The 18,551-nt window shown below is 39.0% G+C and overlaps 1 protein-coding gene across 1 annotated transcript in view; it reads left to right on the forward strand.

Annotated features, from left to right (window-relative positions):
• Positions 1-18,551, forward strand: part of LOC133522329 (dynein axonemal heavy chain 3) — a 78,306-nt gene that overhangs the window by 45,341 nt on the left and 14,414 nt on the right. The window contains exons 42-68 of the mRNA XM_061857653.1: positions 35-237; positions 441-566; positions 1,196-1,356; positions 1,544-1,687; positions 2,200-2,319; positions 2,616-2,781; positions 3,939-4,191; positions 4,271-4,397; positions 4,541-4,652; positions 4,813-4,926; positions 5,340-5,517; positions 5,809-5,913; positions 8,126-8,287; positions 8,795-8,981; positions 9,289-9,409; positions 9,918-10,085; positions 10,322-10,557; positions 10,896-11,079; positions 11,393-11,529; positions 11,733-11,870; positions 13,677-13,914; positions 14,599-14,806; positions 15,192-15,442; positions 15,779-15,936; positions 16,289-16,448; positions 16,801-16,995; positions 17,535-17,743. Coding sequence (XP_061713637.1) covers positions 35-237; positions 441-566; positions 1,196-1,356; positions 1,544-1,687; positions 2,200-2,319; positions 2,616-2,781; positions 3,939-4,191; positions 4,271-4,397; positions 4,541-4,652; positions 4,813-4,926; positions 5,340-5,517; positions 5,809-5,913; positions 8,126-8,287; positions 8,795-8,981; positions 9,289-9,409; positions 9,918-10,085; positions 10,322-10,557; positions 10,896-11,079; positions 11,393-11,529; positions 11,733-11,870; positions 13,677-13,914; positions 14,599-14,806; positions 15,192-15,442; positions 15,779-15,936; positions 16,289-16,448; positions 16,801-16,995; positions 17,535-17,743 — 4,561 coding nt within the window. The remainder of the gene's footprint in view (positions 1-34; positions 238-440; positions 567-1,195; positions 1,357-1,543; positions 1,688-2,199; positions 2,320-2,615; positions 2,782-3,938; positions 4,192-4,270; positions 4,398-4,540; positions 4,653-4,812; positions 4,927-5,339; positions 5,518-5,808; positions 5,914-8,125; positions 8,288-8,794; positions 8,982-9,288; positions 9,410-9,917; positions 10,086-10,321; positions 10,558-10,895; positions 11,080-11,392; positions 11,530-11,732; positions 11,871-13,676; positions 13,915-14,598; positions 14,807-15,191; positions 15,443-15,778; positions 15,937-16,288; positions 16,449-16,800; positions 16,996-17,534; positions 17,744-18,551) is intronic.

An 18,551-nucleotide genomic window follows, 5' to 3' on the forward strand; every position in this document is an offset into this window, starting at 1 on the left:
AAGAGAGATTTTTCATTCTCTATTTCCGCACTAGGTAATCTACTGCTCGTTGGCGTCGGCGGCAGCGGGCGCAGCAGCGCCGTCAAGCTCGCGGCCAGCATCCTTGAGATGAACGTGATCCAGATCGAGATCTCGCGCGTGTACGGCCAAAACGAATGGCGAGACGATATACGGAAGATGCTAATGAAGGCCGGCATCATCGGCAAGCCGCTGGTCTTCCTGTTCGCAGATAACCAGGCAAGACACTTTTGTTGAAGAAAAACAAAGTCCTGCCTCTTTCTATTTAGTAAATACAGCATGAGAAATTTTCATCTGTCCATGATTGCACTAGAGGTGATTTTAGAACCTGTTGTTAAGACGACATCGAAAATGAAGAAGCCTATTTAATCCTATAAATAATATTCACGTTCGTAATCAATTATTTTCAAATGCAATTTCAGATCATGTACGAAGGTATGGTTGAAGACATAAACATGCTGCTGAATACCGGAGATATTCCGAATCTTTATGGAATGGACGAGAAGGTGGAAATTCTGGACAAAATGCAGGCTGCTGTGAGGGAATCGGTAAGGAATCACAACACGCATCGGCTGCTATCTAAAAATTTCTAGATATAGTTCAATTAGAGTGGGTTGCACAAAACCGTTTGTTACCGTTAAATCGCCCGCAAAATTTTATTGTGTGGGACATGTCATAGTTCACTGCTGATTGCCGTTGTCCATCAATTGTGGTTGAAGCAACTAGCCCTTAATGTTAATAGTTTACGGGTCTGCAATAAGCACGGTAGGAGACATACAGTTCCAACACGAGATCCAAGCAAACGTGGATCTTCACTTCGAAGACTGACGAAGCTTCCCGAAGACTGCCTCGGCTTCTTTCGTTACGCTTTACGCTGCCGAAGCACTCCAAAGACTGCCGAATCATCCTGGAGATTTCCTCGGCGTCTTCAGGTAAATAATGCCTCGGCGTCGTTAGATACGCCTTACGCTGCCGGAGCAACCCGAAGACTGCTAAGTGGGTGCTGGGTTTATTCGCAGCGTACACTTTTTCGCTTCCTAAGACCGTAAATTATGTACTTACAGCGCGAAGTGTGCTTGTTTTGTTTCATGACCTGCTTCTAAGTGTCTAAAGACCACTTTTTCGAGGAAAAAGACTGAACTGTTTTCTGATAAATGTAAGTAAATTTGTCAAACAGGGCAGGAAAATGGAGACGACCCCGTTAGCCATGTTCGGATTCTACGTGGAGCGCGTGAAGGCGAACCTTCGCATTGTGATGGCCATGTCACCGATCGGTGACTCATTCAGGAACAGACTGCGGATGTTCCCTTCGCTTATCAACTGCTGCACCATCGACTGGTAACATACCTATTTGTATTCTAGAGTACGCGAAGTTATCTCTTAAGGGTACAGGCTTAAAAAATTTACAGGATCACACCAAGACTGCTTCTTAACATATTTGGAAAAACATAAAGAGCAGCGTTCGTACGCGAACTTCGGATAAACTGTCCAGTTATGTTAAGATATCAGCATTAATTATTTACAGGTTCACAGCCTGGCCCCCCGAAGCCTTGGAGCGTGTAGCGCAGATGTTCATTTCCAAGATCGAAGGCGTTCAACAGGATTTGTGTACCGCGTGTGTGGAGATCTGTCAGCTGTTCCATATGAGTGTTATTCAGCTGAGCGATAGGTGAGCTAAACGTTAGATAGATACGAGTACAATATTTTATGATTGCGAATATAGAGACTGTGTGCATTCGAGGATCTGCTACCATTAATATAATTATTATTATTGTTCACTTTAAGCTAATAAGCAGATGATGCCCACCAAAGTTCAGCCACGCTCACTAACGTGTAGGAGGGTCTGATCATGTAGCCTAAAGCAGAAAATTTAAACAAACACTTTAGCCCTATAGAAGACTATAGAATATCTCGCCGCGTAGCCAACGTAATGATTACGATTCGTAATAAACTGAACTCTTCTTGGATGTGTGACTAGCTTCTATGGACTCCTATTCGTGGCAATCTGTCTGTACAACGTCGTAAAACTTTCTACTGCAAGTTTCATTAACTTGATCAGTCCACCGCGTTAGGTATTTGCCTTATTTCCACGCACTCTCCACTTCCTCCACTATGACCAATATCAAGGTTGATATCTTAACGTCATAATTAGTACTCAAGCAAAAATCTCATATTTAACAGGTTTTATAACGAACAGAAGCGCAAGGTGTACGTAACGCCCACGAGCTACTTGGAGTTGATCAAAGCCTTTCAGAATCTTTACGCTATGAAAGTGAATCAGATCACCCGCGCAAGAATACGGTGAGTCATTTTATATTTTCTGTCTTTCTAGATATTGTGAAATATGATTCTAAACACGAGATTCTAAATTTCATGGTAGTCCATACGAATATTCCAAGTCCGTTCCATTGGTTGACGCAATAAAGGGTCAACTACACAATGATTAGCCTGTAAATTAATTGTACAGTCTGTCCATGTTGTCACATAGTTTCGTAGGATACTCGTAATCACCACTGCTGCCTTAAAATAATCTTGAAGGGGCAAATCGTATATGCTAGGTAATTCTTATCATGATATGATGCTACTAATGATTCCAGGTACGAAACTGGCTTAGAACAGTTAGATTTCGCAGCGGGACAAGTCGCTGTAATGCAGCAGAACCTGAGGGACCTGCAGCCGTTGCTGGTTGAGACGTCGGACAAGACTGAGAAACTTATGATCAAAATCGAGCAGGACACCGTAGTCGTAGAGAAACAGAAGGAGGTTCGTTGCTGTGACATATCGTTCCGGAGCAGGGGCATAGTATACTTAGTCAGGTTATAAGTTCTGCCAAAAAGGTTTTGACTGATGAAATGTATTACAAAGCTTTTAATAAAAAAATTTAGCCATGATTTGGAACTTTGTTTTATACTAATCAAAAGGTAATAATAATCTGTGAGTTCTGTCACAAAGGTTTTGACTGATAATATGTATTACAAAGCTTTTAATTAAAAAAGTGAGTCGTTATTAATCAATGTAACACCACCTTTAAACGAGCAATTGTTGTATATTTATATAGCCTAGGTCTTATCTCTAGGAAAATGTGTATTTTTGATGTTTTATATGTTTTCCGAGCAAAGCTCGAACTTCCAGATATTCTACTTTATTAAAGCATAATTTTGTCACCTGCATTTAGTTCCCTGACAAGTCTGTACTTCAACTAATACCTTCAAACTTAGGGTACTTTTCAGTAACACGCTTAGATTTGATTGTCAAACAACGAATAAAAATGTATAGTAGCAATCTTGTCAGCTCATTTCACACGAACTATATTAAAATATAGATAAAAGACCCAGGTTTTGCGTTATGCTAAATTTAAGAATGTGTTTTTTTTTTATTATTCTTTAATTGAATATTTGGAATTTAGCGGATGTATTAAATGATTATATTATAATTATATAAGTGCCTTTCTCTTCATTTCTGCTGCGCCCAACAGGGTAAATAATATGATCTATTATTATATTTATATACCACCTCTGTAACCATTATGTGCAATAAATGTATTGAGTATTGAAATATACATAAATAGGGATCAATATAATGACAATAATCTGTGAGTTCTGTCCAAATATTACATGTAATTATTCAAAACTGAGGCAGTAAATTACGTTAAATCATATTTTAAGTAATTCAGCATTGTTCCGCATGAAATAAGCTATTTTATTAGTAAAAATATTTGTGACAGAACTTATGACTGGACTAAGTAGGTAATATAGTAAATTAGAAAGAAAACAAAGAAATCTGTTTATTTGCTGTCAATAATCCCAAAATATTTAGTAAGTTTTGGTTATACGGACGATGTGTCTAGCAAAAATGAATATTATTAACAACAACCAAATAAACATGTTTATTCCTGTATTCACACCACTTTATTCTAACAGATCGTCGGTGCCGACGAAGCTTTAGCCAACGAAGCAGCCGCCGCTGCCCAAGCCATCAAGGACGATTGCGAGTCCGACTTAGCCGAAGCCGTGCCAGCTCTCAACGCTGCCCTGGACGCTCTTAACACCCTCAAACCAGCTGACATAACGCTCGTGAAGAGTATGAAGAATCCGCCAGCAGGCGTGAAGTTGGTTATGGAGGCGGTTTGCGTCATGAAAGGGATTAAAGGGGATAGGAAGATGGGTCCTGATGGTTAGTAGCAGTTACTTTTTTTTTCTTTAGTAAACAACGTTACTAAACCATTTACTTATAGTATGACGTTTTTGAACAGGGAAGCCGTTCGAAGACTATTGGGGTCCCTCGCAAAAGATGCTGGGCGATATGAAGTTTCTGGAAAACCTGAAAGCTTATGACAAGGACAACATACCTCCTGCCATTATGAAGAAGATTCGAGACAAGTAATTACAAACATCTGAATTACGTTGTTTGATGTGGATTTTGACTGTTTTTATTATCGAAGCAAAATGTAGTTGTAGAACTTTAAGAATTTGGTATTGGTCTTTTTCTTCGACCGGTTCGATGGGCGTTTCCCCTTTTACAGATACATACCTGACCGCGAGTTCGATCCAGCCGTGATCGCCAAAGTGTCTTCCGCTTGCGAAGGTCTGTGCAAGTGGGTTCGTGCTATGGATGTGTATGATCGTGTCATCAAGGTAAGAAACTCAAGAACATCTTATTTCGAAGTAAAAGTAAAGATATGAGTAAAGGTGACTCGCGGCATATCCAACAGTCGTCTAGAGCAATGAAACTGTCAGCATATTTTAGATTCTGAATTCGTATATTGTCTGTATCAATTTACCATTTAATTTTCAGGTGGTAGCCCCGAAGAAAGCGGCGCTGTTTGAAGCAGAATCGGAACTACAGTCCCAGATGAACACGTTAAACGCTAAACGAGCGCAGTTGCAGGGTGTACTTGATAAGTTACAGGTTAGTATCAGCAAAGACTCATTCATTCAAGAAAGTTTCGTTTTTAGAATTTGACAGCTATACGAGGTGGCGCTGGACGGCTCAGTACATAATGCGGTAACTCTGGTTGTCAAAAAATAACAATTTAACAACTACAAACGTTCGGCGCAGTAAAGCCCCTCTTGTTTTGGCTGTCAAATTAGGGGGCACATTTACCTCTCTAGACTTTACCTCTTTATTAAAATCAATAACTATTTGGTAACAGTGTCAAATATATGCATAACAAAAATCTACAATTACGTCGCTCTTTTATCTCGAATGTTGCCTTTAATTGTCCAGACAAGATGTATCACTGATTCGGTTGCAGTACCATAAGCAACAGACGCATTACACCGGCTCTTTTATGATGTGCCTTTGAATTTGTTTCCTCATAGGCCTTGAACGACGAGTTCGCCGGGATGACGCGTAAGAAGAAAGGTCTAGAAGACGAAATAGAACTCTGCTCCACGAAATTGTCGAGAGCTGAACAGCTGATCGGCGGCCTGGGCGGAGAAAAGGCACGTTGGTCCGAACTGGCGCATGATTTACAAGAGCTATTGGGCAAAGTAATTGGTATGTATGATATGCTAAAAAAAATCAAAGAAAAGTTTAGAAGACGAGATCGAGCTCTGCTCTATGAAGTTATTTCGAGCTGGTCAGAGTTGTCGCACGATTTGCAAAAGCTACTTGGCAAAGTGTTTGTACTTACGATTATACTTGAATTGAATCACGTATTTATACGTATGGATTTCTAACTATTATTATTAGTTTAACTATTGACGTCCGGAGGTTTAACTTTTTTATTTCCTGCATGACAGCTAGAATAGTTGATATAAAAAAAATTAAAAAACTTGGTATTTTCAGGTGACGTGTTATTGGCAGCCGGTTTTATAGCCTACCTCGGTCCGTACACCGTGAACTACAGGCGAGAAATCCTGGTCATTTGGAACAAACGCACCTTGGAACTGGGTGAGTCTATGTATTCTGGGTACCTATTTACCTGTCTAGACCTCGAGTATTTAAATCAAAAACATCCAGGAGTAAAATAAAGTTGTTATTCAATAGTAATTAAAAAAGAAATTGTGTAAAGTTGTTGCATGCTAGTATTATTATATACATATAGCAGAATAAGCAACAAATTGTCAAAATTACATCTGTGGACACCAAAATATGTACTTATTCTATGCAAATAAAGTTATTATATTCTATAAAACTTCCTGCAACTACTATATGCACGTGTAGTGTTCACGTAATAGGCTAGGTGACAAGTTTTTAATAATGATGTCAGTCGATCCGGTTTATCTTGAGAATCAAATGTCTATATTTGACTCATTGCATTGAAGCATTAAAAAAGCGGCCAAGTGCGAGTCGGACTCGCGCATGAAGGGTTCCGTACCATTTAAGACGTATTAAAAAAAAATCTACTTACTAGATTTTGTTCAACATTTTACCACTTTGGAAGTGTCTCTCGCGCAAACTATTCAGTTTAGAAAAAAATGATATTAGGAACCTAAATATCATTTTTGAAGACCTATCCATAGATACCCCACAGGTATGGGTTTGATGAAAAAAAAAATTATTTAAATTTAATGACGTATTAAAAAAAAAAACTACTTACTAGATCTCGTTCAAACCAATTTTCGGTGGAAGTTTGCATGACAATGTATATCATATATTTTTTTTAGTATTTTCATTCTGTTATTTTAGAAGTTACGGAGGGGGGGGGGACACACATTTTACCACTTTGGAAGTGTCTCTCGCGCAAACTATTCACTTTAGAAAAAAATGATATTAGAAACCTCAATATCATTTTTGAAGACCTATCAATACCCCACACGTATAGGTTTGATGAAAAAAAAAAATTGAGTTTCAGTTCTATAGGGGTATCTATACCCCACACGTATGGGTTTGATGAAAAAAGATTTCTTGAGTTTCAGTTCTAAGTATGGGGAACCCCCAAAATTTATTGTTTTTTTTCTATTTTTGTGTGAACATCTTAATGCGGTTCATAGAATACATCCACTTACTAAGTTTGAACAGTACAGCTCTTATAGTTTCGGAAAAAAGTGGCTGTGACAGAATCGGACAGACAGACGGACATGACGAATCTATAAGGGTTCCGTTTTTTGCCATTTGGCTACGGAACCCTAAAAAGGCACAAAATACAGTGAAAGTCTGGCTTGTGAAACTTGACTTGTATTTTTTATCATTTCCATATATTTTTTACTGTATTATCATAAATTTCTTATTTTATTTCCGTACTAGGTACGTTTTATTATAAATTCCCCGTGTGTCATCATCCCCATGTTAATTGGTTTCCGCCTATTATCTAATCTCCAACAAATCAGAACTTGGCAAAACAATCGCAATTTCGATTTTTAAGATTAAAGATTCAAAATAAATGGAAGGCTAAAGAATGTAGGAAAGCCACTTTCTTTTTGTGTTGCTGTTGATTGTCGGTGTCAGGATTGTATTCTTTTTCCGGTAGGATACTACTTACTCGAAAAAAAATGGCAAATTTCTTAGTAAACGCATTATTTTGTACTAAGAAATTGCTCTTTTTAGGATTCCGTAGCCAAATGGCAAAAAACGGAACAAAAAATAGATTCGTCTGTCCGTTTATGTCACAGCCACTTTTTTCCGAAACTATAAGAACTATACTGTTCAAACTTGGTAAGTAGATGTATTCTATGAACCGCATTAAGATTTTCACACAAAAATAGAAAAAAAAAACAATAAATTTCAGGGGTTTCCCATACTTAGAACTGAAACTCAATTTTTTTTTTCATCAAACCTATACGTGTGGGGTATCTATGGATAGGTCTTCAAAAATGATATTGAGGTTTCTGATATCATTTTTTTCTAAACTGAATAGTTTGCGCGAGAGACACTTCCAAAGTGGTAAAATGTGTGCCCCCCCCCCCCCCCCTGTAACATCTAAAATAACAGAATGATAAAACAAAAAAAAAAAAATTATGATATACATTACCATGCAAACTTCCACCGAAAATTGGTTTGAACTAGATCTAGTAAGTAGTTTTTTTTTAATACGTCATATATGGTACGGAACCCTTCATGGGGAGTCCGACTCGCACTTGGCCGCTTTTTTTTGTCTTAGGCTAATAAAACTTATTTTAATTAAGAATTGCTAGAGTGTTTCGAAAATGTCGGCGTCTTGCAGAGATCCCGTGTTCGGAAACATTTTCACTAATGACAACCCTGGGCGAGGCCGTGGTGATCCGGGCGTGGAATATCGCGGGACTGCCCGTCGACTCCTTCTCCGTCGAGAACGGCATTATCGTGGAGAGGAGCCGGCGGTGGCCATTGATGATCGACCCTCAAGGTAAGATTAGTGTAATGATTGCCGGAATTTTAGTTTAATTAAATGTAAGTTTACAGTTAAAGTTTTTTTACTTGTGTCGATTGTATAATCTAATCTTACCGACTGCGCCATCAAATTACCAAGATTAAAAATTGTTTTAACCACAAGTGGCTTTAGTTTCTCATTCATATCGTGCATAAACATCATAATAAAGATATTGTTACTTCTTTTACGATAGTTGTCAGCATTTTTATATTATTCAACTGTCTATACGTCTGTTTTGGTTATAAGCATACGTGTGCTTACTCGGGGCACGAATACTAAAGTGATCTTATTATCAAGATTTGTTAACTTTATACATTTGCTCATTCAAAATTCAAAACTCCTCTGTTACTGTAAAAAGTTTTAATATCGTGTATAAAATGGAACCTCTTAAGGTAATGAGCTTCATAAATAAACATCACTTTAGTGTTCATGCCTCAAGTTAGCACACGTATGGTTATGGTAATGAGAAACTTCTATTTGCAGAGCAAGCGAACAAATGGATAAAGAACATGGAGCGCGAGAACAACCTGAAAGTGATAAAACTGACCGATTCCAACTACGCTCGGGTGCTCGAGAACGCCATCCAAATGGGCCTGCCCGTCATTTTGGAGAACATTCGAGAACACGTGGACGCGGTGTTGGAGCCGATCTTGCTGAGGAATATCTTTAGGTATTATTATCACCATTTTAGAGGTCTCCCGGAGTCCCAACGATGAAACAGCCATTACTCATTCTATTTAGATTTTTTTCTTAATGTCTAAGAGAGAAGGCGTAGAATATACTACTAACGTTACAAAACGGAAGTTAACTAAGAACAAAACCTTTGCAATTGGCTGATAACATTTATTTTAGCAGAAAGGGTACAATGACAATTGTCTTTGAGGGTAGAATAAAAAAGTTCAACGACCCAATCTATTACCAAAATTATGTTAGATTTGTGTTCATGGTAGGTAATAGGCTGATTTTCATGTATCCAGGTCTGGTGGTATCGACTGCCTGAAGTTCGGAGACAATATCCTGGAGTACAACTACAGCTTCCGTTTCTACATCACCACGCGGCTCAGCAACCCGCACTATCTGCCTGAGATTGCAGTCAAAGTATGTGCTCTTTTATTTTGAGCGTACACCCATCTTAAAGGCTAGCAACGCACTTACACACCCTCTGGTGTTGCGGGTGTCCATGGGCGGCGGTAATCGCTTATTATCAGGTGATCCGTGTGCTTGGTTGCCTCCTATATCATAAAAAAATATGTATCCTCAACCTCTGCTTTGATTATGTTTGTCTCTTCAATTCTGCCGTTGATAGAAAGTCAGCAATACTAGCTATACCTTTGCATACAAACTTTTCTGTAGCTGACTGTACTTCTTATGGGTGGTTGGGTTTTATTTTAAGCCACTCAAGCTTCAGGGTAAACCACACCAGGCATAGAAATAAAGGAATTCGAAGCGCAGCCCCTGACTTGCAGAAACGGATAGATGGTGATTTTGAATACGTTCTCGAATAGTCGCGATAGTCGGAGAATATCACAAAGATCACATTAGGTCTATGCCAGCCTGCTTGGTTATTCGTCTTGTTACGGAGACTAAAATTAATGGTCCATTACAGGTGACTCTGCTAAACTTCATGATAACGCCACAAGGCTTGGAAGACCAGCTGTTAGGCATCGTGGTGGCGCAGGATCGCCCAGAGCTAGAGCTGAAGAAAAACCAGCTGATTGTGGAAGGTGCTAACAATAAAAGGACGCTTAAAGAGATTGAGGATAAGATCCTAGAGGTGACGTTTGACGATTACTAGATATCATTTTCTCCTGACTCCTGAGGGCCTACCGTATAAATCGTAATCGTTATCTGCTTCTCTATGGCTCTTGCCTATTCGAACGATAGAGAGGTAGATTAAGTATTTTTAATTTCGGTTTCACTTTTTGCGGTAGGGCCTCTGCCTCCTTTCTCACTCCTTCCGTGCTTCAGTTTAAGGACCACCATACGCCTTCATATAAAATCTCTTTTCAGGTCCTGTCATCAGCCGGTAACATATTAGAAGACGAATCAGCCAACCAGATCCTGTCATCGTCCAAGGTTCTCTCCATAGAGATCAACGCAAAACAGGCGGCGGCGGCCATCACAGAGCTGGAGATAGATGAAGCGAGACAAGGATACGTGCCCGTGTCCAAGCACAGCTCTGTGCTCTTCTTCTGCATTTCGGATTTGAGCAACATTGATCCTATGTATCAGTATTCGCTGGTTTGGTATGATTCCTCCACTAATCTTGTAGATGTTGTGTTTTTACTAAATTTTTGGTTGAACAACTTGAACGGACCTCAAGTCAAGTGCTTGCCTATGGTATAACTAGGCACTTATTTTCGTACTTGAAGTAATATTCAGGTTCATTAGTATAGTTTTGCCCTCTGGCTTCATCCTTTTTAAGTAGCGCAAAAATTTCTTATTTTTGTTTAATTTTAATTTGAGACACTACAGAAGTCACGCGGTAGAGAAACCTTACTTAAGCGATATGTGTAATAGCAGTTTCGAATATTAAAATCGTATTGTTCAACATAATGCATGACATTTTTATACCCATTCCCAGGTTTATAAACCTCTACAACCAAGCTATAATGAATTCTCCAAAGTGTGACGAGCTAGATGAACGCCTAAGCAGCCTTAACGCTTACTTCACTAAGAGCATGTATGAAAACGTATGCAGGAGTCTCTTTGAAAAGGACAAACTCATATTCTCTCTTGTTCTCACTCTTGGAATACTGAGAGCTAAGGTAAAACGGACTTTATTGGTAGCTAATATGTCTTAACTATCAATCCTTAATTTATCTGAAGCGTTGATCTTGCAAACCGTTTTATCGTCTTTCATTCAATTTTATGTTATCTTTATTTTTTATATTAAATGGCGGCAACCGACTTGTACAGTCCAAAGAGAAATATACTTAATTTAGATTAATTGTTTAGACACAAAGCGAGCAGCAGTACTTAAATTATTTTAATATTACAACATTCAAAGCCATGAGAGTTTTCGAAAATAAAAAAAAATATTAAGTATATCACTCATAAATTATGAAATCTGGTTGTCAGGGTAAATTGGATGAGGAGATGTTAGCATTCCTACTAACCGGTGGCGTGGCGTTGGACAATCCTTACGAGAACCCCGCGCCGTCCTGGCTGTCCGATAAAGCTTGGTCCGAGATCGTACGCTCCAGCAATCTGGCAGGGTGAGCTGTATTTGATTATGATAGGTTTTGACATATTTGCCAAAGTGTAATGAGTGATAAAGATCCTGATATCTATTAAGAATGAGATAGGTATGTTACTATTTTGTTTTAAGTAAGTAAGTATAATTCGTCTTTGTCGGTTGTTACGACAAACTCACATAGGTAATAATAGAACGCTTAAAAGCGTAATAAAACGATTTCAGACTCAAAGGATTCAAGGACAACTTCATGAAGAATGTGAAGCGTTGGAAAGAGTTCTACGACCTGGCCGCTCCGCATGAAGTCGAGTTTCCCCCGCCCTATCAGAAAATCAAGGGCATCGCAAAACTAATCATTCTCAGGTCAGGTCTACATTAGTAGTGGATTCCGTTTTTGACGCGTTATTGCTTATATTGTTTTCTGACGACCGGTTTGGCGTAGTGGGTAGTGATGACGAAGCTGATGGTCCCGGGTTCAAATCCTGGTAAGGGCATGTATTTGTGTGATGAGCATGGATATTTGTTCCTGAGTCATGGGTGTTTTCTATGTATTTAAGTATTTATAAATATTTATATATTATATATATCGTTGTCTAAGTACCCTCAACACAAGCCTTATTGAGCTTACTGTGGGACTTAGTAAATTTGTGCAATAATGTCCTATAATATTTATTTATTATTTATTGCATAAAACAAATACCATAATAGAACATTGCGATACGAGTGCGAAATGTAGGCAATTTATATCTAGGATTAAGAGCCTAACAGCGGTTCAATAAGTTCCACGTAACGATTTGAAAAAGTAGATTGTTAACCAAGGTATGAAATGGTGCCTTTCACCCTTTTCATTTCGAATACGAGGAAAGTAAAATATATGTGCATTAAAAAAAATACGGCTAAGTAGTATTTCTTGAATACATTCAATTAGGTAACAATTTTTGTAGTAATATCGTTATTTATGGAATGGAGAGTTAATTATCAGAATGGCAATTGTACAACAAATCTATTTTAAACCAACATTGTAATTGATAATGTTAAAAGAAAAAAGAAAAAAAGTACTTTAAAAGTACAGTGCTCTCGAGCAGAAACGTATCATGTTATTCATATTGTACTGATTCCTGTTGCCGGAAAATTACAGTTAGCTGATTAAAACAAGTAATATTACTTTGCTAATCCGCGAGAAAATAACCTCTTCTTCTTTTTCTTTTTTTTCTTCTTCTTTCTTTTCTCGCGGATTAATAATAATAAATAATAAAAGAGCTTTATTTCTTCCACACATACTTTAAACAAAATAAAAATAGAAATTAAAATTAAAATAAAATAATTTAATTTAAAAAATATGTGGGCCCCTTTCGGGTAAAAGCCTCCCCCAAGCTATTCCACTTCTCTCTATCTTGGGCTGTCTCTAGCCATTTTGGACCCGCTGTTGCTACTAATTCGTCAGACCATCTGCCACATGGTCGACCTCTGCCTCTTGAGCCCTGTGGCCCAGGCCATTTTACGATTCTTATGGTCCATCTGTCGTCTCTATATCTGGCCACGTGTCCTGCTCTCGCGGATTAGCAAAGTAATATTACTTGTTTTAATTAGCATGGATTTCCGCAAAGTAACGCCTGATTCTATTAATTACAGTTAGCTGAACTGATTCCACACTTTGTTACTCGACTAGATAGGGCAGTTTTTTTATGTTTTTAGAAGTTTTATATCCTTATTAAATATTTTGCTTTGTACTAAGCCTATTTTGATGAAATTTCAATCGGTTATTTTTTTAGCCCCTAATAAAAGCTACATTTTAACCGACTTCCAAAAAGAAGGAGATCCGATCCCGCAGTCACTTGCAAATGTTGCAATACGACCGATCTGGTGGTAAATGCTCATAAATCAACTCAAAATTCGTTGGCTAGTCTGAAAAATAAAGTTAAACGTAAGTTTTTTTAGTATATAAGTACAGATATCAGTTATTTTTCTATCTGATTCAAATATTTGCATTATATATAACTATATTTTATTTCAGTTAACATGATTTATAATTTATGAACCATCAGGTATTTTTGTTGTGGTACATCATTTGTATTGCATTGTTGATATGTTTATACGACAGTTTGGTTTCTAAATAAATAAAAAATCGAGGGTATTCAAATGCCCTTATAAAACTTTTTTTGCAATCAGATGCATTCGGCCCGACAAGCTCATCCCCCTCGTCCAGCAATATGTGGTGGAGGAGATGGGCCGCACCTACATCGAGCCCCCGCCCTTCGACTTGGAGAAGTCTTACAACGACAGCAACTGCTGCTCGCCTCTGATCTTCATCTTGTCTGCCGGCTCTGATCCGATGTCGGGGCTGGTGAAGTTTTCAATGGAGAGAAAAGTCATCAGCTTTGAGACGATCTCGTTGGGACAAGGACAGGTGATTAAAATTGTTTTTTTTTTATCCAACCCACCGGTACCTTTATTTTCAAATCAAGTCATTAATAAAACGAATTATAAGTAGTGGTCGCATTATCACAACCTGATGTGCCGTCGGGAACTTTATAAAATAAAGAAATTCGCACACAGAAAAATTTCATAAGTAAACTTTTCATATTTTGTATGCGATTCAAAATTTTTCATTTCCACAATGATACATTCTCTTGATTCCTGTGAAATTTTGATGAATTCAAAATTTTTCATTTCCACAATGATACATTCTCTTGATTCCTGTGAAATTTTGACGACCGGTCTGGCCTAGTGGGTAGTGACCCTGCCTACGAAGCCGATGGTCCCGGGTTCAAATCCTGGTAAGGGCATTTATTCGTGTGATGAGCATGGATATTTGATCCTGAGTCATGGGTGTTTTCTATGTATTTAAGTATTTATAAATATTTATATATTATATATATCGTTGTCTAAGTACCCTCAACACAAGCCTTATTAAGCTTACTGTGGGACTTAGTCAATTTGTGTAATAATGTCCTATAATATTTATTTTATTTATTTTATTTATTTATTCTCACATCTGCACTTGGGTACTTGACATCTGAAGACATGTGAAATTCCATGGGTGTGCAGTTAAGAGATGAACTTTACTAAAGAATAAACTTCTTCCCACCAGGGTCCCATAGCTGCGAACATGATAGCAGAAGCCATCAAGACCGGCGGCTGGGTGGTCCTGCAGAACTGCCACGTGATGGACTCCTGGATGGGAGAGCTGGAGCGCATATGCGCGGAGGTGATCACGCCCCAAGCTACGCATCACAACTTCCGGTGCTGGTTGACTTCCTACCCTAGCCGCGCGTTTCCGGTCACGGTTTTGCAGAACGGTTGGTTTTTATCTTAACTAATTCACTAATAAATTTAACTTACACACTTTTCTTTATTATTAAAAGCTATTGAATCAGTACTTACCTAATCATTGGCCCTATTTAAACTTTCCAGAAGATGAGCCTAGGGCAGGAAGGGGGTGTGACCCCTCGCAATCTGTATCTGTCGCAATCTCAAGCGATTGCAATCAATGGTCAGATTTTGATTTAAAATGAATATCTATTTGTTGTCAGTGATCACAGCCGGTGGGATAAAACCCTAGTTCTTGCAAAGTGGTCCCAGTTAACCCATCAGGATCAGAGCGACCTAAATTGATTTTGTTTAATATGTATCCCTTTTGTTTTTAATGCGTTAAATTTAATTGACAATATTAAATATTTGTAGGCGTAAAGATGACCAATGAAGCCCCAAAAGGGCTAAAGAACAACATCTACCGATCGTACATATCGGACCCGATCTGCGACCCAGAGTTCTACATCTCCTGCCCGCGCACTGAGGAATGGCGGCGCCTGCTGTTCGCGCTGTGCTTCTTCCACGCGATAGTGCAAGAAAGACGCGCGTTCGGACCACTCGGTTGGAACATACAGTACGAGTTCAATGAAAGCGACTTGAGGATCTGCGTCATGCAGTTGCAGGTTAGGCCGACATTTAGGTTGATTTATGATGAAAACGTCCAATCCCATTGTAAGTTCAGAGCAAGCAAATACATATGCAAACGCTGCAAGTATGTCTTTAGTTCTTTTCTAAATAAAATCCTAGAACTAGTTACATATTATCGGTTTGCGACCAGAATTACACAATATCTACGCCGCCATTTTTAGGTAGGTATTTAGATACTAGACAACACACGTTGGATAAGTTTAAGCAATAAGTGCTTTAAAAAATATTTTTTCAAGGCCTTAGAAGTTTCTTCTCTATAAAGATCTTTTCCCACTTTCTGAGCATACAAGTAAGCTAATTCTACTTTTCAGATGTTCCTCACTGAATACGCGGACACTCCGTTCGACGCGTTAAACTATCTCGCCGGGGAGTGCAACTATGGCGGTCGAGTCACCGACGACAAGGATCGCAGGCTCATACTATCACTGCTATCTCTGTTCTATAATGACGAGGTTACTGAGGTTCCCGAGTGAGTAATCAAAAAAATATTGGACAAAGTACGAATTTATATCATACCTCTTTCAGCGAGTAGGTACAAAATTATAAATTAAAGGAATTAAATGAAAGCCATAAAACTTTTTTCGTTTTGCCACCTGCTGCTCTTATGTCCAGGGACGGGGAATTTAAGAATTTTGAGAAACTGCTTTTTAGCACCTGATTTTTCTCAAGGTTTTTTTGTTATTATGTCTGTGGTTAAGTACTACCTAGTTGTAAAAAAAAAATAAAGCTGTGATTGTCACCTGACCTGCCGACAGGCCCCCACATCCCTGCTTTATCGTCAGTAAACCCAATCGTAAACAGTTTATTACCTATTTGCGCAGATACTCGTTCTCTCCGAGCGGCAACTACCGCATGCCGCCTTCAATGGATTACAACTCTGTTCTGGAGCACATCCGCGCTCTACCCATGATCGCCAAGCCCGAAGTGTTTGGTCTTCATGACAATGCGGACATAACTAAGGACAACAAGGAGACTGGTGCTGTAAGTTCTTTTCAACAATGTACCTATTGCCTAAAACTATCCATTTAAAACACCGTTATTTGGAGGGTATACACGCTCTGCTCTTCTTAACAACGCGGACATCACTAAGGACCAAAGGACAATAAAGAGAATGGTGCTGTAAGTGTTCTTACTTCTTCCATTTTCGATACCGTCATTTCGAATAGCTTCGCGTTTTATTTACCCGAGTATTACCTAAAAGTTTAACCCGAATGGTATATTCTGCCAACAAGTGACGTAAGTACCTCTATGGCAAAGCGTAATATACGTAGAATCTAGACCTGCTTCAAGATTCCAAATTCCTTTTTCATGAATACCAATTATTATTTTCTAGTTACTCTTCGGCACTCTGCTGACCCAGACGTCCATAATAGCGGGCGGAGGAGGCGAGGGTGGCGGTGAGGGTGGAGGGGTGGTAGAACTGACCAGAGACATGATGGGGCGCATGCCGCGACTGTACAACATCGACGAAGTCAGCGCCAAGTATCCAGTGCAGTATTACAACAGCATGAACACTGTACTCAAGCAGGTGAGTTTACAACATAGCGTCCTTATTTTATAATGCATGCAGCTCAATAACTTCTTATGAACCGATACCCGCTTTAAGCTTACACTAACTCACCCAGAGGTGAGGAGGCGGAACGTAATTATTTAGTATTTATTATTTTGTATTTAGTTCCGGATTTTCGCATCGCCCTCGGACCTACTGCAGTGTCTCATCTTCTCCACGTGTGTAAGAGGCTTTATGCCCCAAAGCAAAGAGAATTAAGGAGACCAAGAGTGCTTACTCCATACAACGGTTTTGTTACCAGAAATACTATTATTTTCGTAGTCTATATCTACCGTCAAGTAGCGGAACTCTCAGTAATGCTACTCGCGGCAAACAAAAAGTCTAATGCGCAACGATTTTCCGCTAATATTATAACTAGAGTAACCGGAACTTAATTTTCAACTCCTACGCTTACTACTCTTGGTCTTCTTAATTCTCTTTGCCCAAAGGTAAAAATGAAAATACCTAACTCTTTATAACCTAAATAAGTACCTATATTCCGTATATCCGTTCACCAGGAGCTGATCCGCTACAATCGTCTAATAGCTGTGGTGTCGCGAACGCTCTACGGCGTCCACATGGCCGCCCAAGGCTTGGCCATCATGAGCGCAGAACTGGAGGGGTGCAACAACGCCTTCGTCAAGGGCATCGTTCCCGCTGCCTGGATGTCTAAAAGCTATCCTTCTATGAAGCCCCTGGGGTCTTATGTAGCCGACTTGTTGAGCAGGTTTGTTAAGTTGTGATAAATAAGATTGGATGGACCATTGATATATTCACAATGCCCTAGCAAATTGCTAGGATACCTGATCTTTAATACCTAATCTTGAGCTAATAACTGGAGCAGAGCAACAACGCCTTCGTCAATGGCACCGTTCCCGGCGCATAGATGTCCAAGATACCCTTAGATAAAGCCGCTGGTGTCTTATGACGCCGATTTGCTGGGCAGGTTTGTTAAACTTTCCCTTTGTTTTTGATGAGCCACTGATAAGGCTGAGAGCAATGTGGACACCCTTTAGAAATAGGAAATAATCTGACTTTGAATCATAGGTATGCTTCTACCTAGGACCTCCAAAAATACAGGTGGTGCACTGCTATCACACTCACACGTTGTTTAAGGGTGTACCACAATTACATTTGCCGACCCGTGGTCTCCACTCAAGAACACGCTTAAACTAAAAAACACACTTAAAATATATACCTAAGTAAAATACCAAATAATTCAAAAAATATGTACATAAATATAATGACCAATAGGTAAGGAAAATTGAATTGAATCAAATATTTTGATGGCATTGACGAATTAGAGAAACTGACGCATAAACGAAACTGGCGAATCAGGGAAAATTACCAGTAGTGTAGAGTCAGACCAAGCTAAGTTGGCAACGATTTTAATAGCCCAGTCGGTGCAAGTGTTAAGTAAACGTCATCATTTCATAGAAGTTTGACGTTTAAAATAACACTTACACTGTATGGGCTGTCAAAATCGGTGCCAATTATCTTGGTCTGACTTTACTAACCCATCGGAACCATTAGAG

The sequence above is a fragment of the Cydia pomonella genome, chromosome 10, assembly GCF_033807575.1.
Source record: "Cydia pomonella isolate Wapato2018A chromosome 10, ilCydPomo1, whole genome shotgun sequence".
NCBI lineage: Eukaryota > Metazoa > Arthropoda > Insecta > Lepidoptera > Tortricidae > Cydia > Cydia pomonella.